Source organism: Bufo bufo, chromosome 3 (assembly GCF_905171765.1).
Source record: "Bufo bufo chromosome 3, aBufBuf1.1, whole genome shotgun sequence".
NCBI lineage: Eukaryota > Metazoa > Chordata > Amphibia > Anura > Bufonidae > Bufo > Bufo bufo.
In genome coordinates, this window is record NC_053391.1 from 468,280,767 (window position 1) to 468,305,560 (window position 24,794).

General features: G+C 43.5%; 1 protein-coding gene across 1 annotated transcript; it reads left to right on the plus strand.

Annotated features, from left to right (window-relative positions):
- The first annotated feature begins 398 nt into the window (after positions 1-398).
- IRS2 (insulin receptor substrate 2) lies at positions 399-24,372 on the plus strand. Its single transcript, XM_040425228.1, has 3 exons — positions 399-677; positions 2,111-5,235; positions 21,809-24,372. Exons 2-3 carry the CDS (start codon positions 2,202-2,204, stop codon positions 21,811-21,813), a joined length of 3,039 nt encoding a protein of 1,012 aa, XP_040281162.1. The 5' UTR covers positions 399-677; positions 2,111-2,201; the 3' UTR covers positions 21,814-24,372.
- The last annotated feature ends 422 nt before the right edge of the window (positions 24,373-24,794 follow it).

A 24,794-nucleotide genomic window follows, 5' to 3' on the forward strand; every position in this document is an offset into this window, starting at 1 on the left:
GTATGTGACGTGTACTACTACAGTGCAGTGTATGTGACGTGTTACTACTACAGTGCAGTGTATGTGACGTGTTACTACTACAGTGCAGTGTATGTGACGTGTACTACTACAGTGCAGTGTATGTGACGTGTTACTACAGTGCAGTGTATGTGACGTGTACTACAGTGCGCACTAGTCCATGTGTGTGACAAACCTAGAGCTGCACAGAGGATACCGCATTGATGCGTTTGCTGACGTTCATGAAGTAACGCACCCTATCACCCGCTCGTGATGCTATTTTCACATAATGAAGGCGTCTAGCAGCAGCACCACAGCCTGACTCCGCCCACACATGATCACATGGTCGTGACATCATGAAAGGTCCTTCAGCCTACTAAGCCCGCCCCCTCCCCTGTGTGTATGTTTTCACTGTCGGTAACTTGGTACGTCACATGTTGTTTTGCTTCTCTACTTCAGTCACTGGATGTGCTGCGCTATTTACACAGCGGCCGAGACCAGGAGAACAGCTCTGTGGCGGGCGGGCGGGCGCTGAGGATCATGGCTGCACCTGACTGGACTGCCGCCTGTTTATTTCACCGCTGCACTTCTGGAGTAAAGTGCGTCTGAGGCGATGTCCGCCGCTTACACCATGTTCCTGCGTAGCTGAGTGCTGCCCCTGGTCGTGTGTACACAGCGCGGTAATCTACACATCCTTATTATGTCTTCATTCACGTATTTACTGCAGCATTCAGACCACTGCAGGAGAGAGCTGTCCTGTCTGCAGGGTTACAGCGGGCGTCTGCCCATCAGGGATGTGTGTATCCTCATGTGTGAGGTGGATATACACTAGATGTATGGTGGTGTGTGCATATAGATATATAGTATATGTGTATTATAGATGTATGGTGGGGTGTGCATATAGATATATAGTATATGTGTATTATAGATGTATGGTGGTGTGTGCATATAGATATATAGTATATGTGTATTATAGATGTATGGTGGTGTGTGCATATAGATACATAGTATATGTGTATTATAGATGTATGGTGGGGTGTGCATATAGATATATAGTATATGTGTATTATAGATGTATGGTGGGGTGTGCATATACAGTGTGTGTACATTATAGATGTATGGTGGGGTGTGCATATACAGTGTGTGTACATTATAGATGTATGGTGGGGTGTGCATATACAGTGTGTGTACATTATAGATGTATGGTGGGGTGTGCATATACAGTGTGTGTACATTATAGATGTATGGTGGGGTGTGCATATACAGTGTGTGTACATTATAGATGTATGGTGGGGTGTGCATATACAGTGTGTGTACATTATAGATGTATGGTGGGGTGTGCATATACAGTGTGTGTACATTATAGATGTATGGTGGGGTGTGCATATACAGTGTGTGTACATTATAGATGTATGGTGGGGTGTGCATATAGTATATGTGTATTATAGATGTATGGTGTGTGTGTGTGTGTACATACATAGTATATGTGTGTATTATAGATGTATGGTGGTGTGTGCATATACAGTGTGTGTGTACATACATAGTATATGTGTGTATTATAGATGCATGGTGTGTGTATGTACATTATATGTGTGGATATTACCTGTGTGTATCTATATAGCTCTATATTATGCACACACAGACCTGCAGATTCTTTGAGGAGTGCTGTAAGGTATGTGCATATACAATATATGTGTGTATGTACATTATATGTGTGGACATTACCCGTGTGTATCTATATATCTCTATATGATGCGCACACACACAGACCTGCGCTGTAAGGTCTGTCACTCGTCTTGTGTACACAGCTCAATACTCTACATATCATTACTATGCCTTCATTCAGACATCTCCTTATTTACTGCAGCATTGATATCTCTGTAGTCGTGTGCTGTCCTGTCTAGGAGGTATACATTAAATCTAGTTATAGATTAGTGTGTAGGATGAGTATACACAGTATCTGTAAATAGAAACCTTAATGAGTCACTCATATATAATGTACAATGTGAGATATGTATCTCAGATATTGCTGCATACGTTGTAAGGATTAATAGATGCACCCTCCTCTACGTCTTACTCAAGTCCTTTTTTTTTTTTCTTCTCCCTGTTGAAGGTCAAGGTAGAGCAGGTGGAAATCTACAAACACGTTATCTATCATCATCCCTGCCACTGTACTGCAGCAGCGGCTGAGAAGTGAGGAGAGGATGGCCAGCCCTCCTGTTCCCGGACAGCCAGTTCTGCCCGCTGCTGGCTCTAACCTCAACCACAATAACAACAACAACAGCAGCTATGTAAAGAAGTGTGGCTATCTACGCAAGCAGAAGCATGGCCACAAGCGCTTTTTTGTGCTCAAAGAGCCTGGAGATGGGTGCCCAGCTGCCAGGCTTGAATACTACGAGAGCGAGAAGAAGTGGAGGAGCAAGTCTGCAGCACCCAAAAGGGTAATTTCTCTGGACAATTGTCTTAATATTAACAAAAGGGCAGATGCGAAAAACAAATACCTGATTGCCCTTTACACTCGGGATGAGTATTTTGCAGTGGCGGCAGAGAACGAGCAGGAGCAGGAAAGCTGGTATCGGGCTCTCACAGAGCTGCTTGGCACCGGCAGAGGAGAGCGAGACAGAAATGGCTGTGTAGTTAGCGGAGGATGCTGCTGTTCAGGAAGCACCAGCTGCAGTGCAAACTGCAGCAGCCACCTGACACTGAGTGAGGACCCAAACTATGGACTGATAACACCAGCCAATGCAGCTTACAGAGAGATTTGGCAAGTAAACTTGAAGCCCAGAGGTTTGGGCCAGATTAAAAGTCTGACTGGTGTGCATCGACTTTGCCTGTCTGCAAGAAGCATCAGTTTTGTGCGGCTGAATAGTGAGGCACCCTCGGTCACCCTACAGTTGATGAATATCCGACGTTGTGGTCACTCTGACAACTACTTCTTTGTAGAGGTTGGTCGTTCTGCTTCCACTGGACCAGGGGAGATCTGGATGCAAGTTGAGGACAACGTGGTTGCCCAGAGCATTCATGAGACTATTTTGGAAGCTATGAAGGCCATGAAGGAGTTGGCTGAATTTAGGCCTCGTAGTAAAAGCCAGTCTTCTAGTTCTAACCCTATTACAGTTCCAGGGAGACGTCATCATTCTCGGTTGCCTCCAAGCCAGACAGGACTGTCCAGAAGGACCCGTACAGATTTTCCTCCCTCTTCTTCTAGTGTTCCTATAAATCAATCTTCCCGCCTCCGCACTGCTAGTGAAGGTGATAACTTAAGCCACAGCACAGTCATAAGTAGTCCCTTAAGTCCTAGTATTCTCCGAGCACCACTAAGCCGTTCTCATACAGTAAGCTTGGGTGGTCGCAATGGAAAATTGTTTCCAGCACCAGGACCCCTGCAACACAGTAGGTCCATGTCCATGCCAGTTCCCCAGTCTCCACCATCAGCTGCAAGTCCAATTAGCTTGTCTTCTGGAAGTAGTGGTCATGAGTCTGCCTCTGATCCTCTTATTCCTCAAAGACCTTCTAGTTGCAACGCTTCAGCTTCTGGGTCACCTAGTGACACAGGTTTCTTGTCCTTGGATGAATATAGCTCTAGTCCAGGAGAACTGGCACGTGCATATTTGAGCTGTAGGAGTGGAACTCCAGATTCTGTGTCAGGTACTCCACCCCACTCAGGGGACATGAATGGATACATGTCCATGGATAAACCATTTCCAAGTGGCTGTGCATGTCTTGCTCGGCGATTAGAAAGTTCAGTACTTGAAAAATGCCACCGAAAGAGAACATACTCCTTAACAACCCCAGGAAGACAAAAAGTTACAACTCCTCAACTATCCTCTGCTTCCCTTGATGAGTCTACTCTGATTCGTGCCACATTTAAGGGAAGTCCTAGTCTTTTGTCTTCATCTCCCAAAACATGCCATCCTTATCCAGAGGACTATGCAGATGTGGAGATCGGACGTAATGAAGATGATGGGTACATGCCAATGAGTCATGGGACAGCTACTGTTTCTTCTTCCACAGATTATGTTCCCATGAGCCCAGCTAGTGTGTCTGCACCTCAGCAAATTCTTCACCCACGTTACTCCACAGAGTCCTCTGCAGGGTCTCAGGAGAACTCACCAGACGGTTATATGCCTATGTGGTGTGGTCCAAAAGCACGACCAGTACCTGTGCACCATCGAGTTTCACCTGCAGAGTCGCTATCATTTACTCCCCCTGATTATTTCTTCATGCAGCCTAAAAATAATTGTTCCTGTCAAAATAACACAATGCCATATCAGACTATCAGTCGTGCAGATGCAGAACCATATGTGATGATGAAGTCCCCGGCTTCCTCTTCACCACATGGTCGAGCAGCTCGACCATCCCGACTTGCCTTGCGCACTCTTCCCAGTATGAGTGAGCATCCTCCAGAACCACCTAGCCCACCTGGAGGGGAATATATTCATATATACTTTGGAGAGACAAGGTCCCAAGATAATCTGCCTTTGCCTCCCCCACCTGCTCTTTCAGATTCTACACCTCTGTCTGCTGCTGGAAGTCCATCATCATCTTCGTCTGGGTCAGAGCCTCAGCAATCTCCAATTTCAGACTACATGAATTTGGATTTTGGCCCTCTATCTCCAAAGTCAAAAGTCTCACCAAACTTATGTCCAAACTCTGACTACACGGAAATGAGTCCAAGGAAGTCTCCAACACAATCATCTGTTCCTGTGTCTTCAACAGATAATCAAACATTACCTATAGAAGGCACAGTGTCTGGTGTGCAGCACCTTACTTTGCTCATGGACCAGATAAATGGGGGCTTTAATCTACACAGTCCTCCACCAGATCCTAACAGGGGCGCAAAGGTTATTAGGGCAGACTCACAAGGTGGCCGCCGTCGTCACAGCTCAGAGACCTTCTCTTCTACTACACAAGTGACTCCTGTTTCTCCTTCCTTTGCACATAGTCCGAAGAGACACAGCTCAGCCTCGGTGGAGAATGTGTCCCTAAGACCAGGAGAAACATTAGAGACTGGTGAATGTGGCAGTCCGATGTGCAGGGAAACCTCAGCTGGATTTCAGAACGGACTGAACTACATTGCCATTGAGCTGTCGCCTGAAGATCGAAACTTATTGCTGCTAACACAAGCCTCTTCCAGGGGGCACTTGCCTGCTCTTGGACTTGCCAGTATGGACATTGGATCTTATCCAAGCATAGATTTCCTGGGACATAGGATGAAGGGTGCCACCACTGTCAGAGGTGAGGCCTTACATTTTGTGAATTAATATTGCTAATATGACTGAAGCCAGAGGTTATACAGACCCATTTATACTTTATGTAGCACTTAGGATAAATGGCTCTTTTATTTACTGCTGAAATGATCAGGATGCCTCACATGGTGTGACAGATGTGAGCAGGGTATCGATTATTCCATGTCATAAAACAATACGGCTTGAGGTGATACTATCTCACATGGAATATGCCACCAATGTCAGATTTGGTGGCCCTTACTCTAGAACAGGCATGCTCAACCCACGGCCCTCCAGCTGTTGCAAAACTACAACTCCCAGCATGCCCGAACAGCCTACAGCAGGACATTGTGGGAGTTGTAGTTTAACAACAGCTGGAGGGCCGCAGGTTGAACATGCCTGCTCTAGAACATTCACTTCTATGGGAGTTCTGAAAATAGCAGAGCAAGTGTGCTTGGCTATTTTTGGAAGTCCCATAGAAATGGAGAGCGCACCACACATGCGTGACCGCCGGACATAGCTGAGCCAATGCTCACTCTCATATAAATGAATGGAGGACAGCCATACATGCACAGCTGTTTTCCATTCGCTTTAGATGTCCTCTTCTCGAGATAGGTGCAGGTCCCAAAGGGCAGACGCACCTCTATCTGACATTGGTGGCATATCCTACCCCTTTAATGTGTTTTGAGAGCCCAAACAGTCCGTCATAGTCAGGACACCAAACATACATGCAAGTCTACTTTCACACTGGCGTTTTGGCTTTCTGTTTGTGAGATCCGTTCAGGGCTCTCACAAGCGGTCCAAAACGGATCAGTTTGCATTCTGAATGGATAAGGATCCGCTCAGAATGCATCAGTTTGCCTCCGTTCCGTCTCCATTCCGCTTTGGAGACGAACACCAAAATGCTGCTTGCAGCGTTTGGTGTCCGTCTGACGAAACTGAGCCAAACGGATCCGTTCTGACACACAATGTAAGTCAATGGGGACGGATCCGTTTTCACTGACGCAATCTGGCACAATAGAAAACGGATCCATCTTCTATTGACTTTCAATGGTGTTCAAGACGGATCCGTCTTGGCTATGTTACAGAAAATACAAACGCAGTCCATGACGGATCCGCACAAAACGCGAGTGTGAAAGTAGCCTTAGTTGGTTGGCTGATCCTGCTTAAATTGTTGGGTTTAGCCATATTAATCTAATGTGTGGGCCAGCTTTAGGCCTTACAGGAAGGGTCATCATGTGTGGTTCTTTTCTGAGCCCTAAAGATATTTTTATGCAGGTTCCTTGCACCACTTTGTACTTTTTATTCTTTTAGTTTCAGATTCTGTTTTTATTCAGTTCCAAAGCTAAAAAGCATTCAGGTCTCTGTTTAGAGACATCAAAGCCTTGATGTCGTTTAACCTTTAACCAGATGGTACATAGAGCGTTCTCCCAATAACATGGGAGTGAAAAGGTCGGCCATCACTGTCAGCCGTACTCTTCCCTTTTATTCCCATACATTGCCTCCATACTTGACGAGTAGCTATGGCGTTGTACAAGTTTCTCTCCTACCTTGTGTCTGTTTTCTGGACTAAGTAGGTGGAGGTGTCTTTATGAACATAATCTTATTTCTTGGAGAGACTGCTCACATGATGAGAGTGGTTGTAGCAGTGAGAACCTCCTTTTTGATGGTTACCATTGAATACTTCTTACAGGGTTTGTAGTAGTCATGATTGTCACAAATGACATTGCCGTTTTTTTTTTGGGGGGGGGGGGGGGGAGTTCCTTTCTCTCAGTGAGTGTGTGTCTCACAAGATGAAATTCATGTGTCTGAAACCGGTTTCATAAGCCCCGGAAGTGCCATGTAATCCTCTTTGTAAGGGAAAGGTTAAATAAGCAGAATATTTCCTCTCTGACCACACTTCTGGAGGGGGAAAGTGTGAATGGCTCCTCAGTCTGCGTCCAGCCTTCTACAGTTCCATTGTCGTTGGGATATTGTTTATTCTTCACATTTGTGACTGTCTTCTTTCTGCCGCTCAGAAATTGGTGTTTGGGATTTGCTTGCTTCTGCCGAGCCATTGAAGAGCAGCTTGTCAGAGATTAGCATTGAACGGGGAGGGGTTCATTATTGTTTTGCTTTGTAAAAGGCTCTGGTGAATTGCGTACTAGTCCCTTTTTTTTTTTTTTTTTTCTCCCCCCAAAGGGACGTGCCAGTGGTTTGGTTGTGTAGTAAATAAAGGATCACTGACGTGGAAAAAAATAATAGGAAATATTACGAAATTCTGCATAAACCTCAGAGGAAGATGGAACCTGGCAAATATGGAATTCTGTGTTTTGTAGTAGAAGAGATGTCTTGACAGCCTCTGCTTTACCTCTCAGTGCAGTAATTCTCCCCTCCCCCACTTGTTTACCTTAAACCTCCCCCCTCCTCTGAATCCAGGCACCAGACTGTGCTGTAGTCCTCTCATTCATACAAGCTCAAAGCTGTGGTCGGATTGAACCCACTGGTGCCAGGAGACCTGGCATGTGCTTGCTTTCTGCTGTAGATTACAGGGGCTAGCAGGGGTACCTCCATTTTATTTGTATTTGCAGTATGCAGCCTTCTCGTGGAAATTTGGGGCTTTTCATCACCTTATCCCAAGGCTATTTCTGTCTGATTGTTACATGATCTATTTTCTCTTGTGTCTGTATTTCATTATTCTGTACATCAGCCATGACTCCTGATATGTGGCTCCCTAGAAGACAGCAACCGCAAATATGTCACCTTTTTAAAGGGTTGTTCCCAGTGATATCGCTAGGATGTGCCAATACTTATACTTGGTGGGAGTCCTACTTTTGGGACCCTTGCTGGTCCTGAAAATGAAGGTGACGGCGCTGGATTATCACTGCACCCCCTTCACGTCAGTGGTTTGACCACCTGCTGTGCAGATGAAATGGTTTGACTACAGATCCCTGCACAGCCGGGTGGCAGGAGAGCGAGGAGGGGAATGTAACTCCTTTGTTCTCAGGATTGATGGGGTCCCGAATTTGGACCCCCACAAATCATAAAGTTTTTGCATATCCAAGCAATGTGCTATCATTATACAAGATGGGAATACCCCTTTAAAACAGAGATATGATTGTTTTTGGGGTTACCTGCGGGTAAATATAATTATTTTTTTTTTATTATTTTTTTATTTTTTTTTTGTTAGGGGTTCCACGGTGGTAAAAAGGTAGGCAGTGCCATATATACTTTTTGGAAATGCCGCCTTCGTGTTTAAAATCTGGAAAGGGCTACATGTTCTACGAATGTCCAACCATCAGGTCTAGCTTGGTCCGTGCTTCACTATTGCTCTAGATTGTGGCATTAAGGGTACGGCCACACAGTCAGGGATTTTGCATGCAGTTTTGGAAGTCAAATCAGGAGTGAATCATAAAAGGAGAAAAAGTATAAAGGACAGATATGACTTGTCCTCCTTTTTTTTTTTTTTTTTTTAAACTCCTGGTTGTGGCTGCCAAAACTGCATGCAGAAACCTGACCGTGTGGCTGTACCCTTATTAGCTGACATAACCTGCCTCGTTTAGAAGTGCGAGCCCATGGTAAGAGTGAAGAATGTACGCTATCACACACAGTCATTAAATTCTTATCCTTTCAATGCTGCAGACTGCGAAGGTTCAACTTTGTTTATTATCTCAGCAGTAAAGCTGTAGTACTCAGTATTATTTTTTTTTCATCTCACCCTATAATAATAATAGGAGGGCAACGGACGCCTTCTATGGCTGAAAACGTCATGCTGGCCTCTAAAGGTGACCATACACACATACACTTGTTAGATATCAACATGGCTAATCCTTGTGGATATAAGCTTCCACCGAGTGAGTCTGGCAGCAGCTTACTCCCCTCTCCACACTCTGAACACATGCATGCTCAGCCGAGGGAGCATGTTGTTCAGTCATCGGCTATTTGAAGTGTATGGCTAGCTTAAGGCTCTGTTTTCACACTGCTAATGTCCGCTTTCGGCTGCGCATTGACAGAAATATTTAAAGGGTTTTGCAGGATTTTTTAACTGATGATGATAGTTCATCAGTATCTGATTGGTGGGGACCCCCGCTGATCATCTGTTTGAGAAGGCATCGGCGCTCTGAGTAGTACCGCGGTCTTCTCTCTGCTCAACAAGCACAGTGCCGTACATAGTATAGCGGCTGTGCCTGGTATTGCAGCTCAGTCCTATTCACTTCTCTGGGGCTGAGCTGCACCTAGGACATGTGACCGACGTGACGTCACATGGCCTAGGCACAGCTGGAGAAAACCGCAGCGTTACTGCGAGGGCTGGTGCCTTCCCGGGTATCGGACCCCTACCAATCAGATACCGATGACCTATCCTGAGGATTCAAAAATGTCGGAAAACCCCTTTAACATAGTTTTCAGCACTTTAACAAAATGGAGACCTGACAAACCCATCACTTGTTAATCGGGACCCATTGGGATGTAAAATGTGAACTAGGCCTTAGATATTTAGCACAGTACTGTGTTCTACATAGATTTACTTACTAGCAGATGGCAAATGCAATCTACATCTTCAGAATAAATATCCTGAGAAAGGGAAACCACACCATTTAGTGACCGATATGTTACAGAATAGTAATGTTTTGTATTATTCAGATACTCAAACCATACATAAAGTGACAGCACAACGTCCCGCATTAAAGTGGTCCTGGAAATGTCTGCCTAATTAGCTTGGCTCATTGCATGTCGGCCTTTTATAAGATTCCACTGAGATCTTTCCTCTTAATATTTTGTCCTTGGCCACATAATCCCCGATCATCCTCTCTGAACGCGGTGGGCGAGATTGGTATCTTGACAGAATGTTAACATGCCCTTATATAGAACCCTTCTATTCAGCCGAAATCTAAGCAGTGCATTCTTTAGACCTGGCCACGTCACATTTCTGGGGCTAGCATCTGGAGTCTTCGGAAAAACACTTAGAGCAGGCACCGCCTTGGACTGAATCTGCAGTGCACAGATCTGTAATGTTGCCATAGATTTTGGTGGAGACCTATTGTTATAGCAGACCGTAAGTCGCTATTGAAGTTAAAGGTGTTAGGGTACATTCACACTGTGCGCGCAGTGGATATCGTAAGGTTTTCCTGACGTCTGCCACTGTACAATGGCATCTAAAATGTATGTTTTATCCTGGATGCTCCTATTCTGTACAGAAGATACCGACATGCTTTTTGCCTCTGTCAGGCCATAGACATGTTTGACGTCCCCACTGAGAGCGTTCCGATCTCATATGCCAAATGCACCCGTGATGATACAAGGACATACATTGTACACGTGCCAATGGATTCGGATGGAGGGTGCAGTATGCGCTTGGCACCTTTTTTCGTCCAGTCCACATTATTTCTTTATACATGATGCGTTAACCCCTTTTGCCAACAAATGTTATCAGTTATAAGCTGGACATGAAATGGGCCTTTATCTAAAGGATGTCATGAACGCAGTAAGCAGTGCGATTATCATCCTATAGGACATGCCATAGGCTTACTCTAACGCCAAGTGCACCAGTTTCCATGTGAGTGCATACTGTCATTTTCTCCCCAGGAACCATATTTCCCAAAACTACCATTGACACTGTTTAGAAGAAAGGTAGTCGGTGAAGAATACATTAATGAATCCCCAAGCTGACTTCTACCATTGTTAATGAGATTAGCCATTTCCACCTCTACAGCAAAAGGAGAGGATAAGAAAATGGGAAGAAAGTCTTTTTTGTTTCGGAGTAGGAATATATTTGTTTTTGTTGCCAGTATTGTCATTTTGGTAAGAGTGTTTGTATTGATTCTTAAAGGGGTTTTCCAGGATTATCATATTGATGAACTCCCCTTAGGATGGGTCCTAAATATGAGGTCAGCGGGGGTCCAACTCCCAGAACCTCCACCGATCAGCTGTATGAAGAGGCCGCTGTGCTCGGTAAACAGCGAGGAGGCCGCAGATGATCATTTCCTGGGAGTCGGTCACCCACCGATCTGAGGGCGGGTCATCAATATGATAATCCCAGAAAGGCTCTTTTAGCTTCCTAGAATTTACATTTGCGTTGTGGCGCAGGTTTAGAGCTCATGCACGCGGCCATTGCCTGGCCGTGTGCATATTGTGGCCCGCAAACTGCAGGCCTACAATATACAGGCACCAGCCATTTGTGCACCGCATCACAGATGAGGACCCACTTGAATTGGTCCACAATCCGCAAGGTGCGGTGCGGAACAGAGGCACGGAAGCACTACGGAGTGCATCTGTGGGGTTTCTCTCCGTGTCAACGCACGGCCAAAAGCAAAAAAGTTTTTATTTTTTTGCATTGCGGGCAGATCACAAACCCATTCAAGTTGAATGGGTCTGGATCTCCCTGCGGCAGCCGCACAGATGGTGCCCATGCATTGGGCACCGCAGTTTGCACAGAACAGCCGTGTGCATGAGCCCTTAGAACTGTTCATTTTCTGTGAGTAATGTCTCGGAGGAGAAATGATCTCCCCGACCTTTCGCTGGAGGGAAGTGTTGACAAACACCAATTTCTAATGTGTTTTGTGAAAAACTGCGGGCATGTGACCTCAAGATCCTTCCCTCCTGCACATGTAGAACAGTAATGCTAGCCATTCTGGTTTGACTGTCCTGTCACAGCAGGATGAGTCTGGTGTGTGCGCGCTCCAGCTACTAGCACTCCCATTGCTGCACAGCCGTATGCCCCCCCCCCCCCCATTGACACCATGCACATTTCTGTTGAAGGCTGGGTTTTGGATGATAAATAATAGGTTGGCTTAATATGGTAATTCCTAGAGCTTGTCTGGGCCGTTGCCATCACTGTCTGGCTCAGCAATGGAAAATTGGTTGCACATTCATAGGAACATCTGCGTAGCTGTGGCAGACATCAGTGACCACAAAAAGCAAATGCCTGTTTTTCTTTTTTTTTTCTTCTCCTAAATGCAAGTAATAGAAGACCCTATGTATCACCTAAGCCTCCTTGTATAGTATACAGAAGTATCGGTTTATTGGCACCCACTCCATGCTGCTCCGAGACTTCAGTCTGAATGGGTAGAGTTGTATATGACGTTTGCTTGGCTTAGTAATAACCCCCTTTATGTACAGGTCCGGTGCTCTGATCTCTGGTATATTCTGGTTTTGTAAGTGGGTGGTGTCAGTTTTAGGGGTCTCCGGCAATGACCTGAGAAATGGTTGTGGAGTAGTTGTGTGGTCAGGACCTTGGCTACACTGTGTGACTATTTGTAGCGCAACTGATTGATTTTACCCATTTGAACTACAGCTGCCGTCCAAATGCATGCACTCAGTTGAATGCAATCTCGTGGACTGCACCTGTCATGCAATAGTTAAAATCAACCAATCGCACCACAGAAAGTCGCAGTGTAGCTGAGGCCTTAAAAGTGTGCGTTTCTGGGTTAATATGGTCCCATAGAAGAGTTCAGAATAAATGGTGTCAGGGTATAGTGAATGGAGTGTTTGTTCTCCAGTCAGCTTAGAACAATTGTCGCTTAAGGCATAGGAAGTGCTTTGCTTGAGCATTGCCTCCGATTACTTTGAAGATAGCAGGACAAGCTTGCGTTCACTGGTTGTGTGTGCTGCAGATCCAGAATAGGAGGAGCCGCCCCCCGTGGGTGATCAGAGGGGCGTCCCTGCAGGAACTCTCTCGCCTGTGCTCATCATAGTTTTCTGTTTTTCAGGGAATTGGATATTTTAGTATCCGGTTGTTTTTAAGTGTGTTGTTTGTCTTAAAGGCTGATAAACACACTTCTATTCTCGTGAAAACATTTTAAGTTTTTTTTGTTTTTTTGTTTTTTAGAGCTGTATATAGACGTGAACGCTGCTGAGCTATTTTCCCTGCCATGAGAACTTGAAAATGGAATTTATGATTCATAACTTTCTTCTAGCTTTTGACAAGCAGATGGTCCCAGCTAACTTGTGAGGAATGCAGGCGGGTACTAACTTGAAGACTATTATAAAGAGAGGTGATCCATAATAAAAAAGAGACTTCAAAGAGCAGTAAGAAAGCAGCGCTATAACCCAGCAATAGCACGGCCCGGAGTCTGCTAGCAATGCCTTGCCCACGGCTCTCTATGGCTAGCTTGTGTACGTAGCTGTCACTACTCGGTGCTGTGAAAACACTCATTGAACCTCAAGTTGGCTTCTCCTTGGCAGCAGCGTCGCTGACATATGTAAGCTATAGTTTAGCGTTTGCTAGGGTTAATTGGCCAGACAAGAATCCAGGGTGTAACCTATACAGTATATATACACAGTGCTGTGTGTAGCCCTCTTACGTAACCTAAACAAGGGGAGCACATGAGGCAATGCAGATGAATAGGGCACGGCAAGGCTGAATGACATTTGGAGGGTGACTGCTAAAGGCATGTGGTAAGCTCTGCTGTCCACTATTGCCGGCTGGGGTGTGTACCCCCATCCTTCATCTCTGACGAGAACCTCTTTATAATGCAGCCCCTGATGATTGTAAATAAAGGCGAGGACGGATGGTGCCCTCAAAAGACCCCGGGCTTTGCCTGTGCATTCAGGATTAGACTGTGCTGAAGCTCAGCATGTGCACAGTGCCAAAATTGTATTCAAGGTCACTGCATGTCTGAATGAAGCGCGCTAATCTGTTTTATTGGGAGTCCAAAGGTACTTGTATTCAGCGCATGTCATTATGCATGAGCAGATGCGAGGACTGCAGTCTGCGGGTCATTATTTTTGGCTCCCTAAAGTAGAAGGAGAAATGAATGAGCTGGCTGTAGTTTTACAATCCGCTCTCGCCCCCACTGCGCTTCCTGTCTGTACGGTGATGATCGGTATATATGATGTAATATTCAAAGTGAAATGGAGGAATGAACTCCAATATGAAAGGTGTGTGTGTAATATAATTAATTTAGACCATACATTAAAGGTGGAGATGTTACCTCATTACATGGTTACGGGATCAATGACCATCGGTGATTATTAGGCCGGTACGTTGTGTTGGCTTTGACGGAGCGAAGGGCAATATATCGACATGAACAGTGTTCACCTTTGAGACTGCTTTAATCTATACAGAGCTCCACCATAAAGCAGTCTTTATCAGCCGCATCAGAAGTGCATTGACATCCAGTAATTGACTTTGTATTTTATGTTTTATTTCTCTGCTGTTTCCTTCTTCTTGATGACTAAATCAGAAAGCTCTGCCTTACCAGAGATGGATTCTATGTTCTCTATGATAGAATTAGCACGGCGTTGGGTTTTTCTACCAATGAGTGGAGATTGGGGGTTGTTGTTTACATTTGTCCCATCCACATCTTGCAGGAGAAGACTTCCTTCCTCAGCAGATGACAGCCTCAGGGCCATGCACCTGCCATGACAAGCAAGACACACTAGTGCCTACCCCAGCATCGCTGTTGACAATAGGCTAATGATTGCATGCCATCTGCCTCCCAGGCCTACTACAACATAGAGGAAGAGATTTCCTCTTTCCAGAGACAATAATGACAATGCAAGTGAGATTAGAGGACAGTGCAAGATCTCAGCGCTGTCGCTTTCACTCGGCAATGACGGACCCCTGGGAATTTTCCATGGCCATGTGAGATACTGTTTACAGGTCCATCTCATTCCGCGACGCCTGCGTTTTTATACACATATGTGACAGACGCAGACTTCGTCCATGTACTGTGATCCTTTCTAATCAGCATTCGGAAAAATTCAAAGGGAACTATCCAGTGCGCTCCCTCTGGTCCTGACTGTTGTGCACACTTTAAGGCCGGTCAAAGTCCACTTGAAGAATATCTGTAGTAAACTGCTTGCTGACTGGAATGTGTAATCTCCTGGAGCACGTTCAAAGGGTTTAGAAAAACAAGTTGGAATTCATCATTTCACCAGGCCATGCCTGCAAGCACTTAGTGTAGTCAACAGTTTTGAATTTTCTTTAACATAAAAGTGCAAAATATACATTTTATTTATTTTTTACTTTTTATTTTTTTTAAAGGGCATCTGTCACCTCAAAAATCAGTTTCAAAGTAAGCATACTGCCATGTAGGGTAGGTGCCGTGAAACCTAACCATACTTGAAAATGTAGTCCTCTTATCCTGGGAAATGCTTCTTTTTCTGAACATCATAGCGGAGACAGCCCGTTTAGCGCGCGATCACCTCCTCTTGTTTGACAATGCCCAAAATGTCATAGTCTGTAACAATCATGCAGAGGAAGGCAGTAGCACCAAACGGAGCGGCCAGGGGTGCACCGAGAAACTTATTTACATTAAAAAGAAGCATTTCTCAGGATGAGAGGACCTGATTTTCACAAGAAAGTTATGGTGATGTTTCGCCCCACCTTACAACAGCATGTTTCCTTTGAAACTGATTTTGGAGGTGGCAGACTCTTTAAGGGGGTATTGTACACAGATTACTTTTGAGTAAAAAAAATATACCGTATATAAAAAAAAAAAAGGACACTTGAAGAATATCATTACGATTTGTTATTATATTAACACCGTTACTGCAAGTGAAATAAGAGACTAAAGTTGAATTCATATCATGGTTGTTGTAAGGTTCTTGTCTAAACTAGACTTGGACAAGGCAGCATTGTGGGTTCCTTCAAATAGGCCAAGATGTTCTTTCTAAATTTAAAAACAAAAAAAGGTCCAAACATCACCCAGAGTATTAAGTAGGATTATATGACGCATGGATTAGGCATTGTTGAGCAGCTTGGTTTAATGGAAAGGGTCAGAGTTGGTGGCATTAGTGTAATGCTGAACTGGCTGATACCAGTAACTACAGGGAAAGTTCACGGTAACTCACAAGACGCAAGGAAAAGCAAATAAAGCACGTGTTGTATGACTTCCCAAAGTCACAGGTTCCTTACGAAACCCTGAATATTGCTCTCTGGGGGCATTAGTAGAATTTTGTGTTCATACTGTATGAGCCCTGACTTCTCCACCTATTCTAGGTGTGGATGGTTACATATGGAATGAAGCATTGTAGACTGACACGTAACGTTGAGGTTACTACAGGATAAGCTTCGCATCCCATTCTGCACATATTTGCTGAGTAAACTCTGAGCTGCCGTTTGAACTTCTCATGAGCCATGTTCTGTTTGTGCCAAAAGCAGACATGGTGCACTGTACAAGAATAGCAGCTTGAATCATTAACATTATTCGTGGGCACCTATTTTTGTAGCAGAGATGTTTATTAGTAGTCTTCTGTCAGCTGTGAGTGTAACATGAAGGGCTTATATAGCCAGCAATGTCTCTGAAAGCTGTCCAACTGGGAGGTTTAGCACTGGCTACCATGTCCACCTCTCCGGTCTGGACAACTTTGGATTATTTGGCCAGAGCTGGCTGCCACAAAATAATTGTTTTGCTACCCACCCAACAAAGTGGCTCTCATCTTTGGACAATCTACGGTATTTTTGCACTAGAAACGTCCCCAGAAAATAAACTCATCTCAGGTCTTCTTGCCACTGGGACCTCCCCACAATGAACTGAAATTTGTGGGGAAACCACAATGTTCAGTTCCCCTGCAGTGCCACCAGAAGGACGCTGAATCATTACATACCTCTGCAGGTTGTCTACCAGCACTGGAGTCCTGGGCTTGAATATGACTAAGGCCTCATGCACACGACCGTTGTTGGGTTCCGTGTCCGTTGTTCCGTTTTCCGTGATTTTCTGCGGACCCATTGACTTTCAATAGGTCGGTTGAAAACTCGGAAAATGCACCGTTTGTCATCCGCGTCCGTGATCCGTGTTTCCAGTCCGTGAAAAAAATATGACCTGTCCTATAGAAGAGTCAATGGGTCCGTGAAAAAAACACGGAGGCACACAAGATTGTCATCCACGTCCGTGATCCGTGTCCATTTTTTTCCTATCATTTCCAAGGCAAACTTGACTTCGTTTTTTTTTTTTTCACTTTTCATTGTCTGGTGATCCTCTAAAAATCAAGGAAGACACACGAAAAAAAAAACGGAAACTGAACAACAGAACCCCGTTTTGCGGACCGCAAAAAAATACTGTTGTGTGCATGAGGCCTAAGGCTACTTTTACACTAGAGTTTTTGCTGGATCCGGCAGGGTTCAGCAAAAAACGCTTCCATTACTGATACTACAATCGTCTGCATCCGTTATGGACGGAACCCGTTGTATTATCTTTAACATGGCCAAGACGGATCCGTCATAAACTCCATTGAAAGTCAATGGGGGAGGAATCCATTTTCTATCGTGTCAGAGAAAACAGATCCGTCCCCGTTGACTTGCATTGCGGGTCATGACGGATCTGTCTTGGTCCGCGTCTCGGGACGGAAAGCAAACCGCAGCATGCTGCGGTTTGCTTTCCGGTATGAGAACAGAACGGAATGCATTTTGGAGCATTCCGTTCTGTTCAGTTACGTTTTGTCCCCATTGACAATGAATGGGGACAAAACGGAAGCGTTTTTTTCCGGTATTGAGACCCTATGACGGATCTTAATACCGGAAAACATTAACACTAGTGTGAAAGTAGCCTTAGGACTCCTGCACAAGACCATATATTTCATCTGTTTGCTATCCACATTTTTTTCCGGACAGCACACTGACCCAGTCACTTCTATGTGGATTTGTTTTTCCATTCTGCAAATTGTAGAGCATGTCCTGTTGTGGTCCATTTTGAAGTCAAGAATAGCCATTTCTGTTGATGGGAGTGAGAAAAACATGGAATGCGCATAGAATATACCTGTATTTTGCGGATCTATTTGTGGACTGAAATACGGACACAGTTGCGTGCATGAGGCCTAAGGACATTTGCATGGTGTATGTTCTCCTCATGTTTGCTTGGGTTTCATCTGCATGCTACAATTACCACTATCCAGTCCCTGCTCTTTATAACCTGCTGTCCTCTCCGGCTAATTAATGGAGGTCTCATCTGATGCCCCATATGAACCCAGAGTGCCCTTATAATAGGTGGCTTAAGTAAAATTTATATTTTTTTTCCCCCTAAACCAGTAACTGGAAAATGAGACATTCTGAGCATTGATTGAAGCAATTATCCCATGATTAATATCTAAGAAAATTGGTCACCATATAGTACATGGCAATCTGTTTCTAACAAAGCTAGAACCGCATGGATCCAGAGTTCCCCTACTCATGCTCTAGATTTATTTCTAGCTGACCGCTCAGGAGGAGTTTCCTTTCTCAGGTGGCCCGTACTGTAACGGTCACAACTTCTAACTGAAGATATGGCTATTGGTAGTTGAAGGTTGGAACTGAGCATGTGAGTCCACCTCTACCAGGTGGACAGAGAGATGAGGAAAGGAGAAAACAGCAGGTGGTGCGATACAAGTACATTTTATTGAAATAACTCTGGCTATAGTAATTTCTTTCTTTCTTTCTTTCTTTCTTTCTTTCTTTCTTTCTTTCTTTCTTTCTTTCTTTCTTTCTTTCTTTCTTTCTTTCTTTCTTTCTTTCTTTCTTTCTTTCTTTCTTTCTTTCTTTCTTTCTTTCTTTCTTTCTTTCTTTCTTTCTTTCTTTCTTTCTTTCTTTCTTCAAACAAGTTTAAATGTTTTCATATGAATGGAAAACGATTACCATTTTTCCCTGTCTTATGAAAAATAGATGTTTTGCTGGCTTCTAGTGAAGTGTGTCTTCATTGAGAGCCCTGGGCCTGACACAAAGCTGGACTGTCAAACCGAGATTGTGTTTGCATAGTAATTTAACCAGAGGCAAATTGCTAAACCCTCAGCGATGGTCTGGGATCTTGCCTCAGCCCAGGACAGCTTTCCTTTCATACTCTTCTAGGAGTTCAATGTTTTGATTGAAAATACAGACATAACTTAATTTTTTTGACCAAAACACTTTTATCATTGAATTTTCTGGATTATTTTTCATGGCCAATAGTCCTTTCACATTGGTTAGATGCATGTCTTACCTAAAAAGTTCTCCAAAGCAACATGACCATCATGGACCTTAGTGCAGATTGCTTTCTAGTGATCTAGTTCCGTTGACGTGTTTGGAAACGTATACGTACGTACCTGCATCTCAATCCTCCATTATTTAGTTCCTCTGAAACGTGGATATTCGGTCTCATAATTGAGGACTTGTTAAAGCAGTGTTTGCACAGAGGCTTTATTTTCCATCAGCGTAGGCAGTCCAACCATTGCTTGGCCTTGGTTGAGGGAATCTCCTTGTGTACACAAAGTGAAGGTGATCGTCATGAACTGTTCCAAGCCTGGAGCTGATGATGCGCTTCGAGCTTTCCCCACGTCATCAGAGAGAGATGTGATGCAAATATTCATGTGCTGTTGACCTGGGCATGATAAATCAACATCACTTTCATTGCAATAGCAAGTGATATATAGCATCTAATTCTTGTGTCTAGCTGAGCAAATAGGCAAACTTTGAGCAACTCCCTTGGCAAACTTTATCTATCGGTACAGAATTCAGACAGGAAGCAGGAATTTCCCTATTTTCCTTTTGTGTGACAGATGGGCAACAGTAAAAGCAAAAAGCAGCTGTTCAGACCCGTGGCGGATCATGAACACTGGGAAATACCTTAACCCTTTCCTTCGGCTTCTGCTGGTGGAGATGACGGCAAACAAGTTAAGCAGACGACAAGCAACGTTTGACGTTTTCCACGTTGAAGATATTATTCTTTAGTGTTACCCACAACCGATAACGGTTCCCACCACTGATAGAAATAAAATTATTCTTACTGTCCCAAACCCATTCCGTTCCAGAATCGCTCCTCCATCCTGCCTGCAGCGGAGACATGCCCATATACTGCTGAGTACAGATGAGCGAATTGATTTTGTACAAATGGATTTGTCTCATTAACCAGAGTTCTTCACCTGCTAGGGGCTCTCCCCACTGCCGCTTGATGGACAGGGCCGGACATCTCAACCGTCCCTGACAATCTTGCGCCTGCGTCGCCTCTCCTAGTAGTGCCGCAAGTGCAAGGGCTTTGCTTCCATTACCAGAGAAGTGACTGGGCCTTCACCCCTTCACTTCAAGGTAGCATTATGTAAACAATTGCTGGAACAAAGCCTCCGCGCTTGCACCGATACAGGTACATCATTGCTGCAGCCATAATTTTACGTCATGAATGCAGTATTGGGGAGGATAGGAGCGGCAGCAATGGAATGGATGGCATTCAAGATGCTCCGTTTGCTTGTATTCTAATAATGTCAGCAATGTGTTTTTAAAAAAAAAATGGGACAACCTATTTAAGACTGCCCAGGTGTAACGCCTAAATTTATAGTTATATGAGGTCATTTATCAAACTGGTGTCAAGTAGAACTGGCTTAGTTGTCCATAGCGACTAATCAGATTCCACTTTTCATTTTGGACAGCTCCTTTGGAAAATGAAAGGTGGCATCTGATTGGTTGCTATGGGCAACTAAGTCAGTTCCACTTTATACCAGTATGGTCTCTCTGGACATTTTGTAATAGCCGTGTGTTATAGTATTTTGTTTACTATGCATTTGCAGTATTGTCATAGGCGGCACAGCGAGTCTGACTTCTTGGATTAGCAGCGAGCGGAGGAGGGTCAGGTGATGCATGCCACCGCTTGGGTGCTGTAACCTGATCACAGGTGAATAATTCAAAAACACTTCTGGAAAGCACTTTAGGGAAACAAATATTTTCAGCCGTTCTAGTAGAGTGTAATTGACATGCTTACTTGACTTCAGAATAAACCAGTGTAACATGTTCCTTCTGCTTCTGGAGGATTTAGAAGGGAAACTGTTCACGGATCATGATTTCTTTTATTTTGTTGATGTGTAGATTTAGGATGTGTTTACCTGCTGTAGGTTACTGCACCATTGAGTCTATTGTCTCAGCAATAGTTGGATGTATAGTGCTCTACTGTTTTTTATGTTTGTGGGCTTTTAAGGGGCCCATACACATTAGATTAACATCGGCCAAATCAACTGACTTGACGGGACTGAACAATTATCTGATGTGTACTGGGTATTCCACCTCTTCCTCAGTGGAAGATCTCCACATTGAGAACACGTGAATGTTCAGCCAAGTGAGCATTCAACCAAGGTCTAAGGTTGTATTGCCACCTGTGAGGGTTCACATATGGTGGCACTGGTGCAGAGGACTGCACTTTTTATATACCTTGGACTTTGTTTAAAATGGCATCTGTCAGCAGGTTTGTATTTATTTTCTGTGCCCGTATTGCTGAGAAAAATGACATATTTTAAAATATGCAAATGAGCCTCTAGGAGCAACGGAGGTATTCCCGTTACACCTAGACGCTCTGCTCTTTCTGCAACTGCCACACTCTCTCCACTATGACAGGGCCAGGTACTGGAAACGTGATCATACCTGCCTGGAGACGATGCCCCAGTTGCAGAGAGAGCAGAGCCTCTAGGTGTAACGGGACCCCCCCCCCCCCCTATTGCTCTTACAGGCTCCTTCACATGTATTAAAGCCATTTTTCTCAGCAATGTGGGCACATATGAACATGGAACCAATACCTTCAACGGCCAAGCTCACATGCAAATGGTCAGACTGTTTCATAGGTCCAAATCTGCTGACAGATGCCCTTTAATCACAAGAGAAAATGTACGTTTTATGCTATAAAAACCGTATCCTAATACTTATGTAACTAACTACTTCTGCCATTTCTGTATTTCAGAGTGAAGGCGGTGGCTCAGAACCTCACCACACTACAGAAGAGATCTACGGGCCTACTTTGTGACCAAATGCTGCTAAAGTCTCACTCCTTCCGCTCATGCGGGTTTGAATCGATTCCGCTCAGGTACACAAGTGGTGGACATACTTCAGAGACCTGCTTCAATGTAATTAAATGGCATTATTTTTCTTCTGTCATATTCCCACGGATGACACAAAGACAACCATGTACTTTCAAGTTCACATTGAATGACGAGGCCTTCATCAAACTTCCTTATTTATTCTTCAGTAGACCAAGACATGGCAGTAACCATCAGAGTTATTGGAGATGAAGAGTACCAGTTGCCCTACCTCAGAAAATGAATGAAAATAATCAATGAAGAGGATTTTTGTGTTTCATTTTGGTTGTGCAATGAAGATTCTGCAGAAATTGTTCAGCATTATTATATGATAAATTTATAATATATTGCTTTATGGATCAAAATCTATTGGCTGCACAGTTTACTTGGGAAAATGGACACACTATGGTAACCAGTGACTAGGGAAATGGAAGAGCAATGCTTTGGTGCACACGTGCTGTTCCTATTTCCAAAGGTGGACCAAAAATGTTACTAATGAACGTATTGTACTCCATGTTACGCTGCATGCACTACGCGGTTCCTCCCTCTAGACTGATCAAGCTCAATGATTTCTATTAATAATCATTAGGGTGTACGTTTTCAGCAACCAGTGATTTTGTGTGATGCCACACCTATCTTCATGTCCTAATGACTTCCTCACAGGTACTTTGTTAGCATATGCTACATAAATTTTAATATTGATTGTAGGAATACAGACACAGACGCACACATAGCTGCATTGCTGTTAACCAAAAACATCCATATATTTTATATCTTGGAGGATTTACCTAAGTAATGCGCTGTTACCACCCTGAAATTATTCGCCCGGCCACTTGGCTTGGTTCTTCCTGGTTGAACAATACACTGCAGTAATGTCTTGTAGATGCCACAAAGCGGCCCTGTTTGAGATGTGCCGATTCGCACGCTCGGAAAGTGGCACATGCACTTTTTTGTTTTCAGTGTACTGGAAAATGCAACCTTTGCAGCATTACACATTTCGGAAAGGGCTGCATTCTCACTTATCAATATTTCACAGCTTATTTTTGAGGCTACTTTCACATTAGCGGTTTTCAATGCCGCTATTGAGATCCGTCATAGGGTCTCAATAGCGGAAGAAAAAGCTTCAGTTTTGTCCCCATTCATTGTCAATAGGGACAGAACGGAACGAAACAGAATGCACCAAAATGCTGAATGTCTGTGATTTTTTATTTTTAGTTTATTTAAAAAAAAATCGGAGTGCAAACAATCTGCGATCTAAAAGGCTGAATGGTGGTGGTCATCAGTTAAATCATATTCTTGGCATTGAACCATGTAATGATGAAATTGAAAAGCTTCATGTCTTCCTACTTGCTCAACAAAAGTCTTACTAACATGGATTGTATTGCCAGACAAAAATGAATGTAAATTCATATCTTTTTTCTATTGCTCCTTTTTATAGTTTGATTCTTGTTGGAAGAGGAAGGTAGTGCTTCATAAACCGGTTGTGCGAGTTATTGGCCTGTTTATGTATAGCGTAGTTTTTCTATGTAAATGTAATGTACAGATGTAAAACTTTCTAAACTATTTTGGCCTGGACTCCAGATAAATTGGACTTAATATTTGCTACGTATGAACCATAATAGCACTGATCATTCTTAACTGCTGACGTCAATATTTGATTTATACTAAGAATATGTTTCGAAATAAGATTGATTTACTAGAGCAGTTGGGCATAACGGGCTTAAATCGACTTCAACTCTGTACATTTTCACATAAGGCATATGCAATATTTAAAAGTAACGTTTAGTTTACAGAGTGCAACCAAAATGTACAGGTTTTGCAGAAACACCATAATGTATATTTAAATCTTTATACATTCTTGCCCAGTGTCCCTTAAATTTAAAATATTTTGCTATCGTAAACTTAAGAGGTATCAAACAGTATTTTATTCTTTCTCTACTGGGTACATAATGTTTCTGAATATCAAGATGTTAAATATATTTCAATCGTGGTATGACAAGAGACTTTATCTTGCAGTGTCTTCCGATGTACAGTGGAATATATATATATATATATATATATATATATATATATATATATATATATATATATATATAAATTCCTATAAAATAATGATGAGATGCTGCTGGAGACAACAAACAAAACTAGGGTAGTACATTGTATGTAGTCTTTATTGATCTTGGATGCTGTCTTAATAGCCATATGCAATAAATACATTATTTATGATAGGATTTTTGAGTGTGCTTTCTGTGGATTTGTAACTTCAAAAATAATGATGATATGATTATTCTAATTTATTATTTCATTTTTCATTATGACATAATTACAGTGTGCACCGCTACACTTAAAGGGGTTCTCCGGGCTTTTAATATTGATGACCTATCCTGAGGATAGGTCATCAATATCAGATGCACGCCATGCCAGCGCTGCCTCCTCTTCACTGTTTACCTTCTCGCCATCGCCTCTGCAGCGGTGAACAGGTGTAATTACACCTAACAGTCCCATTCATTTCAATGGGACGGATCGTTCCCATAAACTTGTATAGGAGTGATCTGTCCCATTGAAATGAATGGGACGGCTTGGGTGTAATTACACCTGCTCACCGCTGCAGAGGCGATGGCGAGAAGATAAACAGTGAAGAGGAGGCAGCGCTGGCACGGCGCGCGCCTCCTCTTCTTCAAACAGCTGATTGGCGGGGGTGTCGGACCCCCGCCGATATGATATTGATGACCTATCCTGAGGATAGGTCATCAATATTAAAAGCCTGGAGAACCCCTTTAATGTTTGCTATAATTTATTATATTCGTTATTTAAAAAAAGGAAAAAAATATGACAAACGGTACTATGTCAGTTCTCTATAGTCCATATAAC

Coding starts and splice junctions, on each gene's coding strand:
- IRS2 (XM_040425228.1), top strand. CDS start 2,202: ATGGCCAGCCCTCCTGTTCCCGGACAGCCAGTTCTGCCCGCTGCTGGC.